At 30.6% G+C, this 16,842-nt stretch overlaps 2 protein-coding genes across 2 annotated transcripts in view; one reads left to right on the forward strand and one right to left on the reverse strand.

Moving 5' to 3' along the window:
- Window positions 1-16,842, reverse strand: part of LOC148311993 (uncharacterized) — a 379,515-nt gene that overhangs the window by 245,817 nt on the left and 116,856 nt on the right. The gene's annotated exons all lie outside the window — the stretch shown is intronic.
- Window positions 6,520-15,031, forward strand: LOC148311997 (serine protease gd-like). The gene is made up of 2 exons (XM_088277986.1): window positions 6,520-8,350; window positions 12,865-15,031. Exon 1 carries the CDS (start codon window positions 6,921-6,923, stop codon window positions 8,325-8,327), a length of 1,407 nt encoding a protein of 468 aa, XP_088134112.1. The 5' UTR covers window positions 6,520-6,920; the 3' UTR covers window positions 8,328-8,350; window positions 12,865-15,031.

Raw genomic sequence — 16,842 nt, forward strand, 5'->3', positions numbered from 1 at the left:
AGTTAATGCCGAAACAATAAATGGGATATAATACATTTTCTGGGTATTTCGAAAACATGCACAACTGAAAATTGACGATTTTTGATTTATGACGTTCTTGAAAGGAGTGAGCGATATGTGGCGTTCTTAGAAATTTTGATAGAAGAATAAAAAGAAGAAATAAATAATGAAATGAAAATAAAAGAGGTAATAAAACCAACTATTTTTTTAATGGCTCATTTGTTGACTATTTATTCAGCAGTTCTCTTTTAATTGTAAATCATGCAAGGAAAACCCATCAATTATAAGTAACCAGTAGTAAATTTCCTAAATAATTATTTTTATGGGGTTCCGATTGGGAAGATCAAAGGCATTGTTACAGCTCACTAAAGAGACTGAAAATAACACAAAAATTCTAAAGGAACAAAAAAAGTATGTCTCCTCCATTTTGTGTCAAGTTTTATAATTATTTAGTATGGATACTGTGTGTTTTTGATAATTTTAAAAGAGTATACAAAAAGATAATTTTTCTACATCGAACATAAATGAAGATGAATACTGTGGAAATGTGGGTAAAAAACCGGGCTTAAGACCTGTTATAGGTTATTTCTTGAATGTTTTTATATTATAAATGTCATGGTTGGTTTTCGCGTTCACTTTATACACGTGTAACATTCACCATTTTACCCATGATTGACAACTACACTGTTCAAATTTCGTAACACGCTGGGCTACCGCACTGGTGGTCCCGGGTTCGATTCACAGGGGGGGGGGTAGAATAAATATATGTTTTGAATATTGAAAGTCACCCTGCCATAAATTATCATAAATTAAACCCTGAAGAGGGCAACAGGTTGTTGCCGAAACTAGTTGGTGATTATTAAAAATGTGAGTGGATCAAAAAACAAAATCTTTTTATTTCGCAAAATAATATGAAACAAATATAAGTGATTTTTTCATTTAAATTTGATTCAATATTTCTCTAGACTGGCATCTAAAGCGGAGGATTAATCACCTTTTCTTCATGTTTTAACGATCAAGATAACACTGCGTTTATATATAAAGCAGTGCCTATGCGCCATTAGGAAGCGGATAAGGGTTTGAAGAAGATGAACACATAGTATGACAGGGACCATGGGTAGACTTTGACTTTAGAACTGGCGTCTTTGGTTCAATTCCCGCCAATAAATATTTATGTTCAATTAGTCTGGGTGATTCTGACGCATTTTTGACCCCTACGTTTACTATCCTACCTGTTGACAAGTCTTTAAAAGAGGGTCTTTAAGGGTGAGTCTAAAAAAAAACTTAGATGTTTGTAAACTTAATATGGCTCAGTATAAACCGGAATATAAATTTATTTATTTATTTATTTCATAGATACAATATTTTTTTCATAACATATGTATTACGGCTCCTAAGGCATGGCCTGTATTGAACCAAAATACTTACATGTTAATACATATTTTAATTTTATTATTATTTGGTTTTTACTTTTAATTATTAGTATACATACATTACATACAAAAGATATAATAACAATTTACAGTATAAAGGTTTTACAATAAAATTATTACAACAGGACTTTAATGAAATCACTTTCTACCTTGTCCCTTCCAACGAGAAGCAACCATCGACGGACACTAAATGAATGAATAATAAAATCTACAGTATGAAATATTAAAAATTGCTTGTCAAAACAGCTTTTAAAACTGCAAAACAATCCTACCTAAAGGAGAAAACCTGCATAGATAATAAATGTTAATATTTATAAAATATAAACAATTCATTAAGGTAGAATACCATTATTCTTATTTACTTCGAAATGAATTCATTATTGTAAAGTTAGTTTGAAAGTCATAATATCCTAAAACTTTGTGAAACAAATATGGCTAAGAATCGCATCGTAAGTATAAACCGGAAAGAAAATGAATAAATAATATTATATATAGTATGACAATATTAAAAATTGCTTGTCAAAACATCTTTTAAAACTGCAAAACAATCCTACCTAAAGGAGAAAACCTGCATAGATAATAAATGTTAATATTTATAAAATATAAACAATTCATTAAAATAGAATACCAATTTTCTTATTTACTTCGAAATGAAGTCATTATTGTAAAGTTAGTTTGAAAGTCATAATATCCTAAAACTATGTGATACAAATATGGCTAAGAATCGCTCCGTAAGTATAAACCGGAAAGAAAATGAATAAATAATACAGTATATAGTATGACAACATTAAGATTTTTTGTCAAAAAATCTATTAAAACTGCAAAATAATTATACCTAAAAGTTTTAACCTGAATAGATAATAAATGTTACTTTTTATTTGAATATAAACAATTCATTATGGTACTTTTATTGTTATTTTCTACGAAATGAAGTCAATACTGTAAAGTTAGTTCAAAAGTCATAATATCTTAAAACCATGTGAACCAAATATGGCTAAGAATCGCACCGTAAGCATTTTTTTTCAAACATATTACATACATAAGTCATATATACATATAATATTCCCGATGAGTAATTTCTATTTCTCATTTTGGGATATGAGATTAAGGTTAACAAGACTGGAACACAAATAATAAAGTAACAAAAAATATTTTTTTAATAACCAAAACTAATACTAATGCATGGCAAAATATAAAAACAATAAACAAGTATAATAAATAGGCACAAGAAGCATATTTAAAAGAAATAAAGAGAAAAACATAAGGTAAGAAGCATATTTAAAATAAACAAATGAGAAAATATAGAAAATGAGAAAATATAACACATGAGAAAGTATAAGAAAAAATAAGGTAAAAACAAAATAAGAAAATATGACTTATCATTACATATATCGCTCACTCCTTTCAAGAACGTCACAAATCAAAAATCGTCAATTTTCAGTTGTTTATGTTTTCGGAATGCCCAAAAAATGTACATACTATATCCCAGCAAAAAAAGAGGCATATTTTTAACTTAATATTTACCCGCCACAGGGCAGAAAGTGTTGTTTTTGTATTTTGAAGAAAAGGTATTGTTTAATTATTTTTTTAAACATACTGAATATTTTTCAAATGGAGAAAAAACCTTCAGGTTTTACCTAAAAAGATCTGTTGCACAGTAAAAAGTGCCAATAAGTGGCTTGATATTTATTTTTAATACATTGTATTATATTTTGAAACTTTAAAAACGTTCTCCTGAAAAATCAAGTTTTTTTATTTATGACGTTCTTGAAAGGAGTGGGCGATGTATCTTTTCATAAAGTACTTTATCAGATTAATTATTTTGGATCCTCGAATGGGTTTTATTGAAATATGTCAGGCAACTGAAATTATATAAACCGGAATGAATATGAATAAATAATACACTATTAACTATACAGTATGACAATATTTAAAATTGTTTGTCAAAATATCTATCAAATTTACAAAACTATCCTACCCAAAGGATTAAACCTGCATAGATAATAAAGATTAATATTTAGAAAATATAAACAATTCATTAAGGTACCATTATTTTATTATTTTCTTCGAAATGAAGTCATTATTGTAAAGATAGTTTAAAAGTCATAATATATCTGAGAAATAGTAAAACCGAAATTAACTCATACGAAGGACAATGGTGACATATTTTGTAAATCAATTAGTACACATTGCCTTGGCAATTAAGGGTGAATATTCGTTTTTCTTGGAAGCGTACATTACGGTTATTTATATTAAACAAGTAACCATGTCACATACTTCAAAATCTACTACTACTACTGTTACCACTATCATCACACCGTTTCCCCGCAGGGGCAGGCTGAGAGGATGGAACGCCACACTCTTCTATCCTGACATACACGTATCCTGAGTAGGTGAATAATGTATTCAAAGACAGAGTGGTTTGGCGTTCCATTATCTACATTGCCTACATCTGCGGGGAAGCGGCGCCACGGTTAGTTAGTTAGTTGGAATAAATATTTTTTTTTTTCCAAGTTTGGATTGGATGTTTAAATAAAATCAATGTAGAAGAGGCGAAAGAAATTTGGCGTTATATTCTCTCTGCCTACCTCTGCGGGGAACCGTTGCGATAATTAGTAAGTTAGTTTGAATAAATATATTTTCAATGAATGTGAAAGAGGCGAATGATGTTTTCAAAGAAATACTGTTGTGGCGTTCTAATCTTTCTACTTACCTCTGCGGAGAAGCAGTTAGTTAATTTTTTTTTATCAATCATTGCATTGTATGATTTTAAAATATACATGTGTAAGGGGCGAAAAATGTTTTCAAAGACAGAATGGTGTGGCGTTCTATTCTCTCTGCCTACCTCTGCGGAGAAGCAGTTAATTAGTTAGTTAAAATTTATAATTTTATCAATTAATAGATCCGATGTTTATAATAATCGGCGGGTATGTACAAGAATGCAGAAGAGACGAATAATGTTTTCAAAGGCGTTCTATTCTCTCTGCCTACCTCTGCGGAGAACCATCGCGATGATTAGTTAGTAATTTGGTTACAATATATTATTTTTTATCTCATCAAAGATGAAGAAGAATACAATATATTATTTTTTATCTCATCAAAGATGAAGATGGAAGTCTGGGCATTTACGGGGCTGACCACCTTCGTAGGCTAAAGTGATCACTTAGACCAGCCTATGACTTTCATATTCTTCTTCATCTTTGATGAGATAAAACATAATTTATTTATTTTATTTTATTTTATTTATTCGGGAATTGTACAGCTTACATATGAAAAAATGATATAAAACAATAGTTACATTAACAATAATAAACATTACATTACATTGACAAAAAATAGTAACGTTAAAAAAAAAGCCAATTAAACAATTCCACATTTATGTTATAAAACTATTGAAAAACATTCAGAGATTAAACAAAAAACAAAAAAAGGGTATTATATTAAATATTAGATTTAGCAGGAAGGAGAAGGAAAGGAGAGGAATTAATAAGGATTTTTATTACTAGGTAAAAATTGTAAAAATATATTTATAAATATACATACATATAATATGCAAGCTTACTCCTATAATTGGAGATAATTCAGATTTGTGAACAAGTATTTGGACACACTCAAAATGTAAAAAAAAATAGTGAAAATATTTTTTTTTCAATGAATGGATTGGATGTTTAAAAAAATATAAATATTAAGGTACGACGGCCTATTATTCACTTTTTAAATTTCTAAGAAGGCCTGTCTTTGTATTATGAATGGCTGGCCTTACGTAGGAACCTGCGGTGAGTTATTATTAATTTTGACTTCCTACCCACATTGTTATTATGCGTTCCTGGTAGAAAAATATTTATATTTATGGCAAATGCAGAAGGCGTTTGTGGGTACCTACTGGAGCTAGTACAATACAATATGGAGCCACATAGACTATCCAGGGGTCGACTAACTTGACATTTAAAAAAATATATAAAAATAAATTCAGTCGGGCTGTGGAAGTCCTAATTAATTACTTTGATGTTAATTATTAAAAAAAAATCAATGTACACTTCAATGTACCACTTAAATGAGTTTTAGTTATATATACAGCTAGTTTCGAAAACTTACAGATGTTTTCATCTTCTGATAATATTTTCTTTTAATTTTTACCAGAAGATGAAAATATCTATAAGCATGTTGGTCTTCGGGTCGACCAAAAATCGCATGTGTTAGACATTTTTTGTAGTTTTGAGTGTGTAAATGGTGCTATGGTGGTGAAGGGTAGTATTGTTTGCATGCTGTGTTAGTGATTGTCCTGACGAAGAGACGGGTACGTCTCGAAACCGGTAGACGTAAAAATCTCGGTGAGTGGTTATATACTAATTTTATTTACAGTTTTGTAAAAAAATAAATAAATATCTATAAGTTTTCGAAACTAGTCGTATATATAAATAAAACTCATTAAAGTTGTATATTCAAGTGTTTAATTTTAAAAAAAATTAACATGTCGTTCCACAAAGTTAATGCCAAATCAATAAATAATATTTTAAGGTTAATTTACACTTTATCATACTAACTGACTTAAGAACTAACTGAGGTGTAGGCAGAGAGAATAGAATGCCACATCAATTTATATTTGTAAGTAATTGTCGTCTTATCAACATTCATACATCTCCTCACACATTCAATTCAAACCCTTATGTGCACACCAATGGTGCATAGGGCACTGCATTATACAAACACAGTGTTATCTTGATATTTCAAAAATATATTTATGATTAAAATTCACATAGCAAATTAAAACAATGTTTTTTCATGTTAATTCCGGTAAATGTTCTGTTTATTATCATTTGATAACTTTCAAATTGTAAATAATGCCGCCATAAAAACGTTGATTTTTTTAATGATAAATGTTTAAAGTACAGGTTACGATGTTGCCGACCCCTGAAATCGTAATTCTCGCTAACCCCTTCGCGCCATTATACCTTAAACGTCGGTATTCGTACCTACCTACGCACTCATCCTCGTGTACTGAGAAGTAGGTACCTAGTCGAGTCAAGTACCCACTCGAATTAGTTATCGACGGGCCATCGACGTGTTAACACTGTAAATTAAAAAATCCACAGCGTGCGTGTGACAGCTCTCGTTATCCGCGGATATCCGAATTAAATTTATTTATTTTCATAATAGAATAACACCGCGCGATTGTTTTGTCATCACATGCGATTTGAATCGGAACAATCTGGGATTTATATTTTCGCAACGAGTTAAATCCCGACACAGTGACAGCCAAGTAGTTTTGTGAATATTGACAGTGACAACGGCAGGTATAAACCCCTAAAATGAAACTTTATTCAATTAAACTCGGTGTAATTGCAAAAGTTTGACGGTACAAATTATAAATTTGTAACAAATCCAATCAGTGTTCAGTCCAAAATGTGAAATCGCTTTTCCGAATTGAATTGTGATACCTTTAAACAATGTTGTGATATTGATACAAGCTTTAAATGATCAGTGAAGATGTACGTTTTTCCAGTGTTTTGCGTGGTCATCCTAGTGTTATTATCGGGCATTTGCGCTCAGACTCCCATTTCGCCCTGTCCGCAAATCTTTCGCTATGAGACTGACGGACTACGATGGTTCGGTATCATCGAAGCTCCAAATCCTCCTCCGTATGGATCCGAGATGACTGTGAAGATCAGAATGGTGATCAGAGCTCGTCTTCCTACTTCGTACGTTGGCAAACTCGAGCTGGCGGAAGATAGAGATATAGTCTTACAAAAAATTGCTCAAAACTGGCCTATAAAATATAGGGTTTCGTTCCCACTAGTGTCACCGATTCCTTCTGTGATGACGATTGTATTTGCGGGGAAGAGACTGTGCACTGGAGATCCTATATATGGCAGATACCTCACAGCTTTAGATCTCGAACACACTTTACATTCGGGAATATCAGCTCTAGCTAATACGCCTAGAGATAAACTAGTCATCGGTGGACCAATTCCGATGCATTTGCGACCAGAAAATAAACAGATTGACGCACCTGCCCTTGCAAGCAGGCACGGATTTGACAACCATGATGGTGAATTCATGGTAAACCCGCTTCCTTCGCTGAATTCAAACGCAAATGCTGAATTCAACCACGACAATATCTGCGGCACGACAAAAATCTACAATCCTTTAATTGTGAACGGAGACTTCGCTGCCAAAGGTGACTGGCCTTGGCTCGTGGCGATGTTTTTAAAAAAACCTCGCGGACTGGAGTTTATCTGCGCTGGCACTCTTATATCGGAAACTAAAGTCGTCACGGCGAGCCATTGCGTAAAGAAACGCAATCTAAGCATGGTGAATCCAGCAGACTTGGTCCTCAAACTTGGAGTCCACAACATCCAGGACTGGACCGAGGAGACATCAGTCACCAAATCCGTCGAAGACATTAAGACACACAAGGATTTCAACGTTGGTGCTATTTTGAACAATGATATAGCCGTCTTGACCCTAGGTCAGCCGGTGGTTTATACTGACTTCATCAGACCGATTTGCTTATGGTCAGGTGATACTGATTTAGAAAAGATTGTAGGAAAGAAGGCTACAGTTGTGGGGTGGGGAAAGGATGAAAAGGGGGCACCTGCGACAGCTGAACCAAAGGTCGCGACAGTCCCCATCGTTTCGACGACCACCTGCAAAGCCTCCAGGGTGGAATTCTTTCAACTGACTTCTGAAACTACCCTCTGCGCAGGGGGAAGGGATGGAACAGGTCCTTGCAACGGAGATTCAGGAGGAGGACTGTATCTGAGACAAGGAGACAGATGGGCGCTAAGAGGGATCGTATCCAAATCCTTGAAAGATCCCGAAACATATAGTTGTGATTTGAACGAGTTCGTGGTCTACACAGATGCCGCTAAATACGACGATTTCGTTAGATAACACATCTAGTTCGAATGAAACAGGTATGCAAGACACTTTTTTTTAAAAATCATTTTATATTTATTTAATTTATTTGTTTTATAAATAAACATTAACATGTAAGTATTTTTTTCACTCTAATATATTTATTCAATATTGCCCTGGACTGGTACCTGCAGGTGAAGGCTGATCACCTTTCCTTCGTGTGATAACGATCAGTATAACGCTGCGTTTATATGATGCATTTACCTATTCACTATCGGGTGCTGATAAGTGTTTGATGTTGAAGATACATGGATAAAAACATAAATTTATAAATTCGTTTACACAATTTACATGCTGTTTTTTGCAGAGACCAACCAAGCCTGTGTATATGTCGCTCACTTCTTTCAACAACGTCATACTTCAAAAAACTTAATTTTTTTATGAGATCGTTTTAAAAGTTTAAAAATTTAATAAAATGTATTAAAAATAAATATCAAGCCACTTACTGAACGTTTTACTGTGCTTTGTTTTTCCCCATTTGAAAAATATGTAGTATTTTTAAAAAATAATTAAACAATGCCTTTTATTCAAAATGCAAAAACAACACTTTCTGCCCTGTAGCGGGTAAGTATTAAGTTAAAAATATGCCATTTTTGCTGAGATATAGTACATTTTCTGGGCATTCCGAAAACCTGCACAACTGAAAATCGACGATTTTTGATATATTACGTTGTTGAAAGAAGTGAACGATGTGTCTTGTTGGTGGCGTTCTTTTTACATAAGTTTTTTATTGTTTTTTTTTATGTACATGCAAAAAAAATTAAAAATATAACTAACTTATTCCGCCGCTCTACCGTGGGGGTAGGCAGATAGAATAGAACGCCGTACCAATCTGTCTTTGCAAACAAACTTCGAATCTTCCATATTCATGCATCTCCTCATACATATCCACCAATAATTCCAACTCCTGACCTGACCACATTCAAGTACTAGAATTTTTTTATCATACCAAGTTTGCTTCGGTCTTACTCTGCTTCTATCTCCCACTAAATTCATATTGTAAATTTATTTTATTGCTCTTTCTTAGCTCATTCGATTCACATGCCCAAACCATCTCAACACGTTTCTTAATATATGCAAGATATAATTTTTATAAACCGACCCCTTTTTATAAACCGAATTTGCATTTAAATACTTGCCATATTCGTTCAATCAAAAACAGATGTGACCCAAACATAATTCAATTCACGTTTTGTCAATTGCTTTTCTCTTATCGAGCATTTAAAACGATCAAAATATGATAGCTATGATGAAAAACATATATTGTTACATAATTTAAATTCATTTACAAAAAATGCAAATCTATATAACCTTTATAAAAAATATTTTTAACATCATACAATACTTAAATTCTTCTTCTAACCCTTATCCACACCCAATGGTGCATAGGGCACTGAATCGTAGCGACGCAGTGTTATCTTGATCGTTAATTGCATGAAGGCAAGGTGATCAGCGATGCGCTTAAATTCACTCAAATTAAATTTATTTCTCAATAAAATTATATCAAATCATGGTTATCAACTCCTGCCTTCTTTAATATATAACATAACAATTTGTATAGCCTCCCACCAGTCAGATGATGTCTATAACGACGAAACCCGGTTGCTGGTCAAATAAAAATTAAGTGGAAAAGCTAAAAATATTGGTTTTAATCTAATAATATATTAAAAATGCAATTCCATCACGAAGTGTCAGTGGATAATATAAATCTATTGAAAAACATATGTTATCTCAAATCTCTTGTTAGGCTTACGAATATATTTAAGTAAAATTTTTTGGCGTAAATTTTTGGAAAACAAAAAATTAATATTCAATCAATAATTGATTCGGCAGTCAGTTTATGGATCTATAAAATCATTTCAATTTTACTTTCCATACGAGTATACTTTTACTTTTTTAAAACACCTTCGCTTTGTATTTCTTGTTGTCGATTTTATTTAAGTGAACTAAATATATATATTTTTTCATTAATTGATTTGGCAGTCACTTCATGGTAAAATCTATCCATTTTTAATTTCGTGAAACGTGTTTCGATGCTAATACCCCCCTCCCTATTCAACCTTCAACGTCCCAAAAACCTAACTCTAAAGTTTAGAATTAACTAAATATAACTTTGTCCGCCTCCGTAGTGTTAATGTAGTGTGTAATGGTCAGCACGGTCGGCTACCATTCTGGAGGTCCCGGGTTCGATTCCCAGGGGGGGTCAAATAAATATAAGTGATTTTTTCACTTTAATATTTACTCAATATTACCCTGGACTGGTACCTAAAGCGGAGGGCTGATCACCTTTCCTTCGTGTGTTAACGATCAAGATAACACTGTGTTTATAATGCAGTACCCTATGCACCCTTGGGGTGTGGATAAGGGTTAGAATTAAGCATAAAGTTTTTGAAAATGATGCGGAATGCATCGAAACACGTGTCGAAATAAATATTTTATTTACTTAATAAAACTTAAATAAAAAAAATTAAATATAGTATTGTATTCTAGATCCTGTTTTTTTTTTCACACTCATTTTTCCGCTAGAAACGTTTTTTTTACATTTAAAAAAGAAAAAAATTATTTCACCTTTATACCCGTATTATTATTCAAAACTAATCACGTGACTTACGCAAGTATTTGCCTTGATTAGTTTTAAATAATCGATTTCAAAAACCGAATAAATAACGACTTATTTAATAAAAGTCGTTTTTAAATCGGTTATTTAATAAGCCCCCCCCCCATGTCTAGACCCAAACAAATACAAAGATATTACAGTTGATAATAAAAGCAGTCTCGTAACCATTTCAATGAATAATTTATCATGAATTTATGAATAAACTATACATTTTTCTCCTTATGTAATTATTTATTTTTAACAAGAATTTTCAAACAAAATTATTTGCTAGTAAAAGTAAGGTGTCCTTTCTGAGAATTGTCGTAAGTAATTAGCATATCCATGATCAATTTGCTGTAGAAATAAATCTACCATCTGTCGAAGTACGCACGACGAAATAATACGACAAAAAAATCATATTAGCACAAGTTTTCGTTCAAATATTGGATATTTATTCAGAGATAATGATATTCTTAATTTACATTGGGATGGTAGAATAAGCTACTCAGATGACGAAAGATGTTTATGGTAATTTTTTTATTGTATTTTGTATTTTAATAGACAATTGCCAATTGCTAAACTCAAAAATTCATGTAACATTTCTTTGCAATTGGTTAAGTAGTTTGTGATGTATTTTTAACATAAACATCCTTTAGTACATAACCATGATCCACGATTTACACACAACGAAGGTTTGATAGTCCCAAGAACTAACAGTAAATATGGGAGTCGAACACTACAATATATCGTTCCGAACATTTTTAATTTGTTGCCGACAGATGTTAGAGGTCAAAATAAAATATGGAACAAAGGCAAAATGAAGTAATGGGTAAAAAATGATCAAGAGTCAATTTTGTGAAAATTATAAAATGTTTATATTCTTAATTTTTTTCTCTTTTTTGTGGGTATATATATTTGTTATACATATATATATATATATATATATATATATATATATATAATATATATATATATATATATATATATATATATATATATATATATATATATATATATATATATATATATATATATATATATATATATATATATATATATATATATATATATATATATATATATATATATATATATATATATATTATATATATATATATATTATATATATATATATATATATATATATATATATATATATATATATATATATATATATATATATATATATATATATATATATATATATATATATATATATATATATATATATATATATATATATATATATATATATATATATATATATATATATATATATATATATATATATATATATATCTTCTTCAAACCCTTATCCGCATCTGATGGTGCATAGGGCACCGCATAATATAAATGCAGTGTTATCTTGACGGTCAGATAACACATATAGGAAAGGTGATCACCCCTCAGCTTCAGGTGATCAGTCCAGGATAATAAAGAATAAGTATTAGAGTGAAAAAAATCACAAATATTATATTTATTTGACGCCCCCCCCCTGTGAATCAAACCCGGGACCTCCGGAACGGAAGCCGACCATAACACTACAGAAGCAGACAGTATTTCCACCTCATAAATTTGTTTAAAACTGTTATATGAAAGGAGATATTTTGTTTAATTTATATTTGAAGCACTAACTTTGTGAATTTCCATTTTATAATTAAAATGTAACTTTGTTTGAAAATCATCGTAAATATTTAATTATAATGTTTACCGGTTAGCTTGGAAACCGGTAGAATTTATATTTATATATATATATATATGTATATAATTAAGTTATTATGGTCTATAGTGATTTAAAAACCAAGTCACATTTTAATTATATATAAGTATATGAGATATTTTGTGTTTGGTCCTTATTATCATACAAATTTTGTATATGAAGTTGAAAAACTATTTATTTTTTATTTTTCTTTACAGATTGCAGAGGATCATTCCATGGAGTAGGAAGAAGAATGAAGTACAGTCGCGTGCCAAAGTTATCGACCATATGAACATCGTGTTTGTTTATGTGTGAGCGTCTAGATACATCACTATTTCCAACACGAAAATGAGCAGTTTTATTGTAAACACCGTGTTTTTCACGCAAAATATGCAGGAATGAGAGTGACTAATAAATCTATTTGTATTGTATAATCATACAGGGTGTTAAAAGTTAGGTGCTAGATTTGAATATTGGAGAAAAATCAACGAACACGTCATATGTATTGATTTAGCGTTTAATTTGTAGAACTCATATGAAATTTATGAATTAATTTATAAATCAAACAGAGATTTTTTGAACCTACTTAGTTGTATTTTCTATCATTAAATGATTCGGCATTCACTTTGTGGTAAAATCTTTTCGTTTTTAATTAATGTTTTGTTAACAACATTTTGAGTGTGTCCAAATACTTGTTTACAAAATCTGGATTATTTTATTTGTTAGTAAAAAGCTTCTTTACATCTCACCAATAGATGTCTCTAGTGAAGTTCTAGTGATTCATGAATAAGGTTTCTAAATTGGTTCATATATATAGTACTTCCAAGAATTTGAGTAGTGTGGTTGTCAATAATGGGTAGAATTGGTGAATGTTACACGTGTGTAAAGTGATCACTTAAACCAGCCTATGACGGTCGTAAGCCCCGTAAATGCCCAGACTTCCATATTCTTCTTCATCTTTGATGAGATGTCAAAAAATAAAATGTTTTGTTAAAAACGATGTTTGAAAATGATGCGGAATGCATCGAAACACGTGTCACAGTAGGTTTTAAAAAATAGTGGTATTTACTAAGTAAAACATTTATTAAAAATTGTATTTTCTTGTTAAAAATATATTAAAATGAATATTGAGACAATTGTTTCGCCTAGTTTCAATATTCATTTTTATGTGTTTTTTAACAATAAAATACAACTTAGTAGACTAAATAAACTGTGTTTGATTAAACTATTGGTACATAAAAAAATTTCATACGTATATATCGCTCACTCCTTTCAAGAACGTCATAAATCAAAAATCGTCAATTTTGAGTTGTGCATGTTTTCATAATGCCCACAAAATGTACTATATCCCAGCAAAAGAGTCATATTTTTAATTTAATATTTACCCGCTACAGGGCAAAAAAATGTTGTGTTAGGATTTTGAAGAAAAGGTATTGTTTTTTTTTTTTTTTAATAAATTAAATATTTTTCAAATGGAGAAAAAACCTTCAGGTTTTACCTAGAAAGATGTGTTGCATAGTAAAAGGTCAATAAGTGGCTTGATATTTATTTTTAATCCATTGTATTTTATGTTTGAACTTTAAAAACGTTCTCCTGAAAAATCAAGTTTTTTTATTTATAACGTTCTTGAAAGGAGTGAGCGATATGGTATAAAATAGGTGATAAAATAGCAGATATTTTTTTTAATTACGACATCTTTACTATGTAAATAAATATGTTATATGTGTCAACTTGAGATGAAACATCTATCATTTTTTTTATGGAAGAAGATCGAACTCTGAGCATCCCATGGCTTATGACCTGGCATTTGGATGCTTTAAACAATTATTTTTTACACTTGTGTAATATTCACCATTGTGCCTATTATTAAACATCCATATTGCATTCATTTTAGAAAGTTGTATACGTATATGCATCAAGAATACTTTGAAACACGTGTCACCATTTACGCGATATATTTTTAAATAGTGGTATTTACCAAGTAAAATTTAAATTAAAAATGGATGAATATTATCACAAAATGTCTGCCGAATCTATAAATAAAAAAAATTGTTGAGTACGCTTTGAGTAGGTAATAGTGGAGGTTCACAACAAAAGGTCTCTACAAAAATATGAATTTTGAGAATCAAAAGTTTTCGTTCTCAGAATTTTCATTATAAGCTATAAGGGCTCCAGTGTCATTCTGGTATTTTCGACCAAATAATTGTGAAAGGTCATAAAGTTATTTAAATAAATTATCATCAGATCACTTATATTTAAAATATTAGAATTAACTAATATTAACGTACTATATCGTTTATATAATTTAAAATTTAAATGTAATTTTTGCAAAGATACAAAATAAATATTTTTTAAGTGTGTAATTTTAAGGAAAATATGCCTCTTTTTAAAGAAAATGTTAACGTTAATATATTATGTATTTAGTTATTTAAGAAAATTCAAATGTAATATAATACTTGTATAAATTTTATCAAATTGTATAAATTTTATAAATTGTATCCCCTCTTGTTTTATTTCCAAAATTTCCCAAATGTTGCCTCACAAAGAAGGGAGTGAATTGAAAATGTATTCCCTAAAATCATCCGTCTTTTCTTCCTGGACCAGTGGTTCTCAAAGTGTGTTCCGTGGAAGCTGTAAGGATTTAGGGGACTTGCGACTCATAGGTTGGTTAAGGTCATCACTCTTTTCACATTTACCATTCTACCCATGATTGATAACCATACCACTCAAATTTATGTATATATCATGTAATTGATTCGTTATTACATGATTAAGTTTTTGACAGCATCTATGGTTGTTTTGAGATAACTTTTATTTTTATTTTATCAACGACCCTTAATTAAAATATGCATATGCTAGATCCTTACCGAATTATTCCACAAACTAGGAAACGCCTTGAAACATTTTAATTACATAAAAACACACACACACATATAAATGTACATCATGTAATTGACACGTCATATCATATGTAATTCTCGGTAAGAAGAAATCATTAGTTTATAATGTACCTATTTTAGGATGATTTTCATCAAATCATTTTAATCAAATAATGTACATTAAACTAGGTTATACTTATTTTAAAGCTCCAAAAATAATTTAATATTTCAAAGGGGTTCCATAAACACTTTGAGAACCTGTCGCCACCTGACCGCAGTCCAACATTTAAGCTGTGTTGTTTCAATCACTCACTTGTAGTTTTTAATTGGACATAAAAGTATCATGAAGGAAACTGAATTTCATCGCTTATTAGTCAGATGTTTTGCTATTGTCGATTGTATATACAGGGATAGCGAACCTTTTCGAGCCTGAGTGGCAATTTTTTAAAAATATACTAATATGTCTCGTGCAACATGCCATGAAAATAATAATGCATCAAATGTTTGTGTAACTTCAGATTTTTAATATAAACAAAACATAAATATTCTTTTTGACATCTCACCAATAGATGTCTCTAGTGAAGTTCTAGTGATTCGAGAACAAGGTTTCTAAATTGGTTCATATATAAAGAACTTCCAAGAATTTCATTAGTATGGTTGTCAGTAATGGGTAGAATTGGTGAATGTTGCACGTGTGTAAAGTGATCACTTAAACCAGCCTATGACGGTCGTCAGCCCCGTAAGTGCCCAGACTTCCATATTCTTCTTCATATTTAATGAGATGTCAAAAAAAATAATAATAAAAACATCTCCTATCATTGGAGGTAATCCAGATTTGTGAATAAGTATTTGGACACACTCATAATGCTGTTAAACATTTATACATCGAAAAAAATAAATAAGTACTTATTAATGAGAAAAAAAACAATAAAAAATGTAGTCTTAAGTGTGTAAATAGTACTATGGTAGTGAAGGGTAGTATTGTTTGCATGCTGTGGTAGTGATTGTCCTGACGAAGAGATGGGTACGTCTCGAAACCGGTATACATAAAAATCACGGCGAGTAAATAAAATTTAAAAGTAAAAATGACTAACCACAAAGTAAATGCTTTAAATATTAATGATATTGAACGTAATCAAAAATAGACTATATCATTAAAATGTAGAACCCTTAAAACTTCATTCTTAGTGATATTTTTGTTGTTAAATGCAAGAGGCTTTTTTTATATCGGGTTCATAGCTGGCAGTTATTAATATAATATAATGCAAGTAGCAGTAATTCCATCTGTTAGTCTACTTCTAATAAACTCGACATTAG

The sequence above is a fragment of the Brachycentrus maculatus genome, unplaced genomic scaffold (genome assembly GCF_059751285.1).
Source record: "Brachycentrus maculatus isolate JH-2025_06_01 unplaced genomic scaffold, ASM5975128v1 h1tg000053l, whole genome shotgun sequence".
NCBI lineage: Eukaryota > Metazoa > Arthropoda > Insecta > Trichoptera > Brachycentridae > Brachycentrus > Brachycentrus maculatus.

Bases quoted from the DNA above. Each gene is read 5' to 3' on its own strand.
- LOC148311997 (XM_088277986.1), top strand. From the start codon at position 6,921: ATGTACGTTTTTCCAGTGTTTTGCGTGGTCATCCTAGTGTTATTATCG.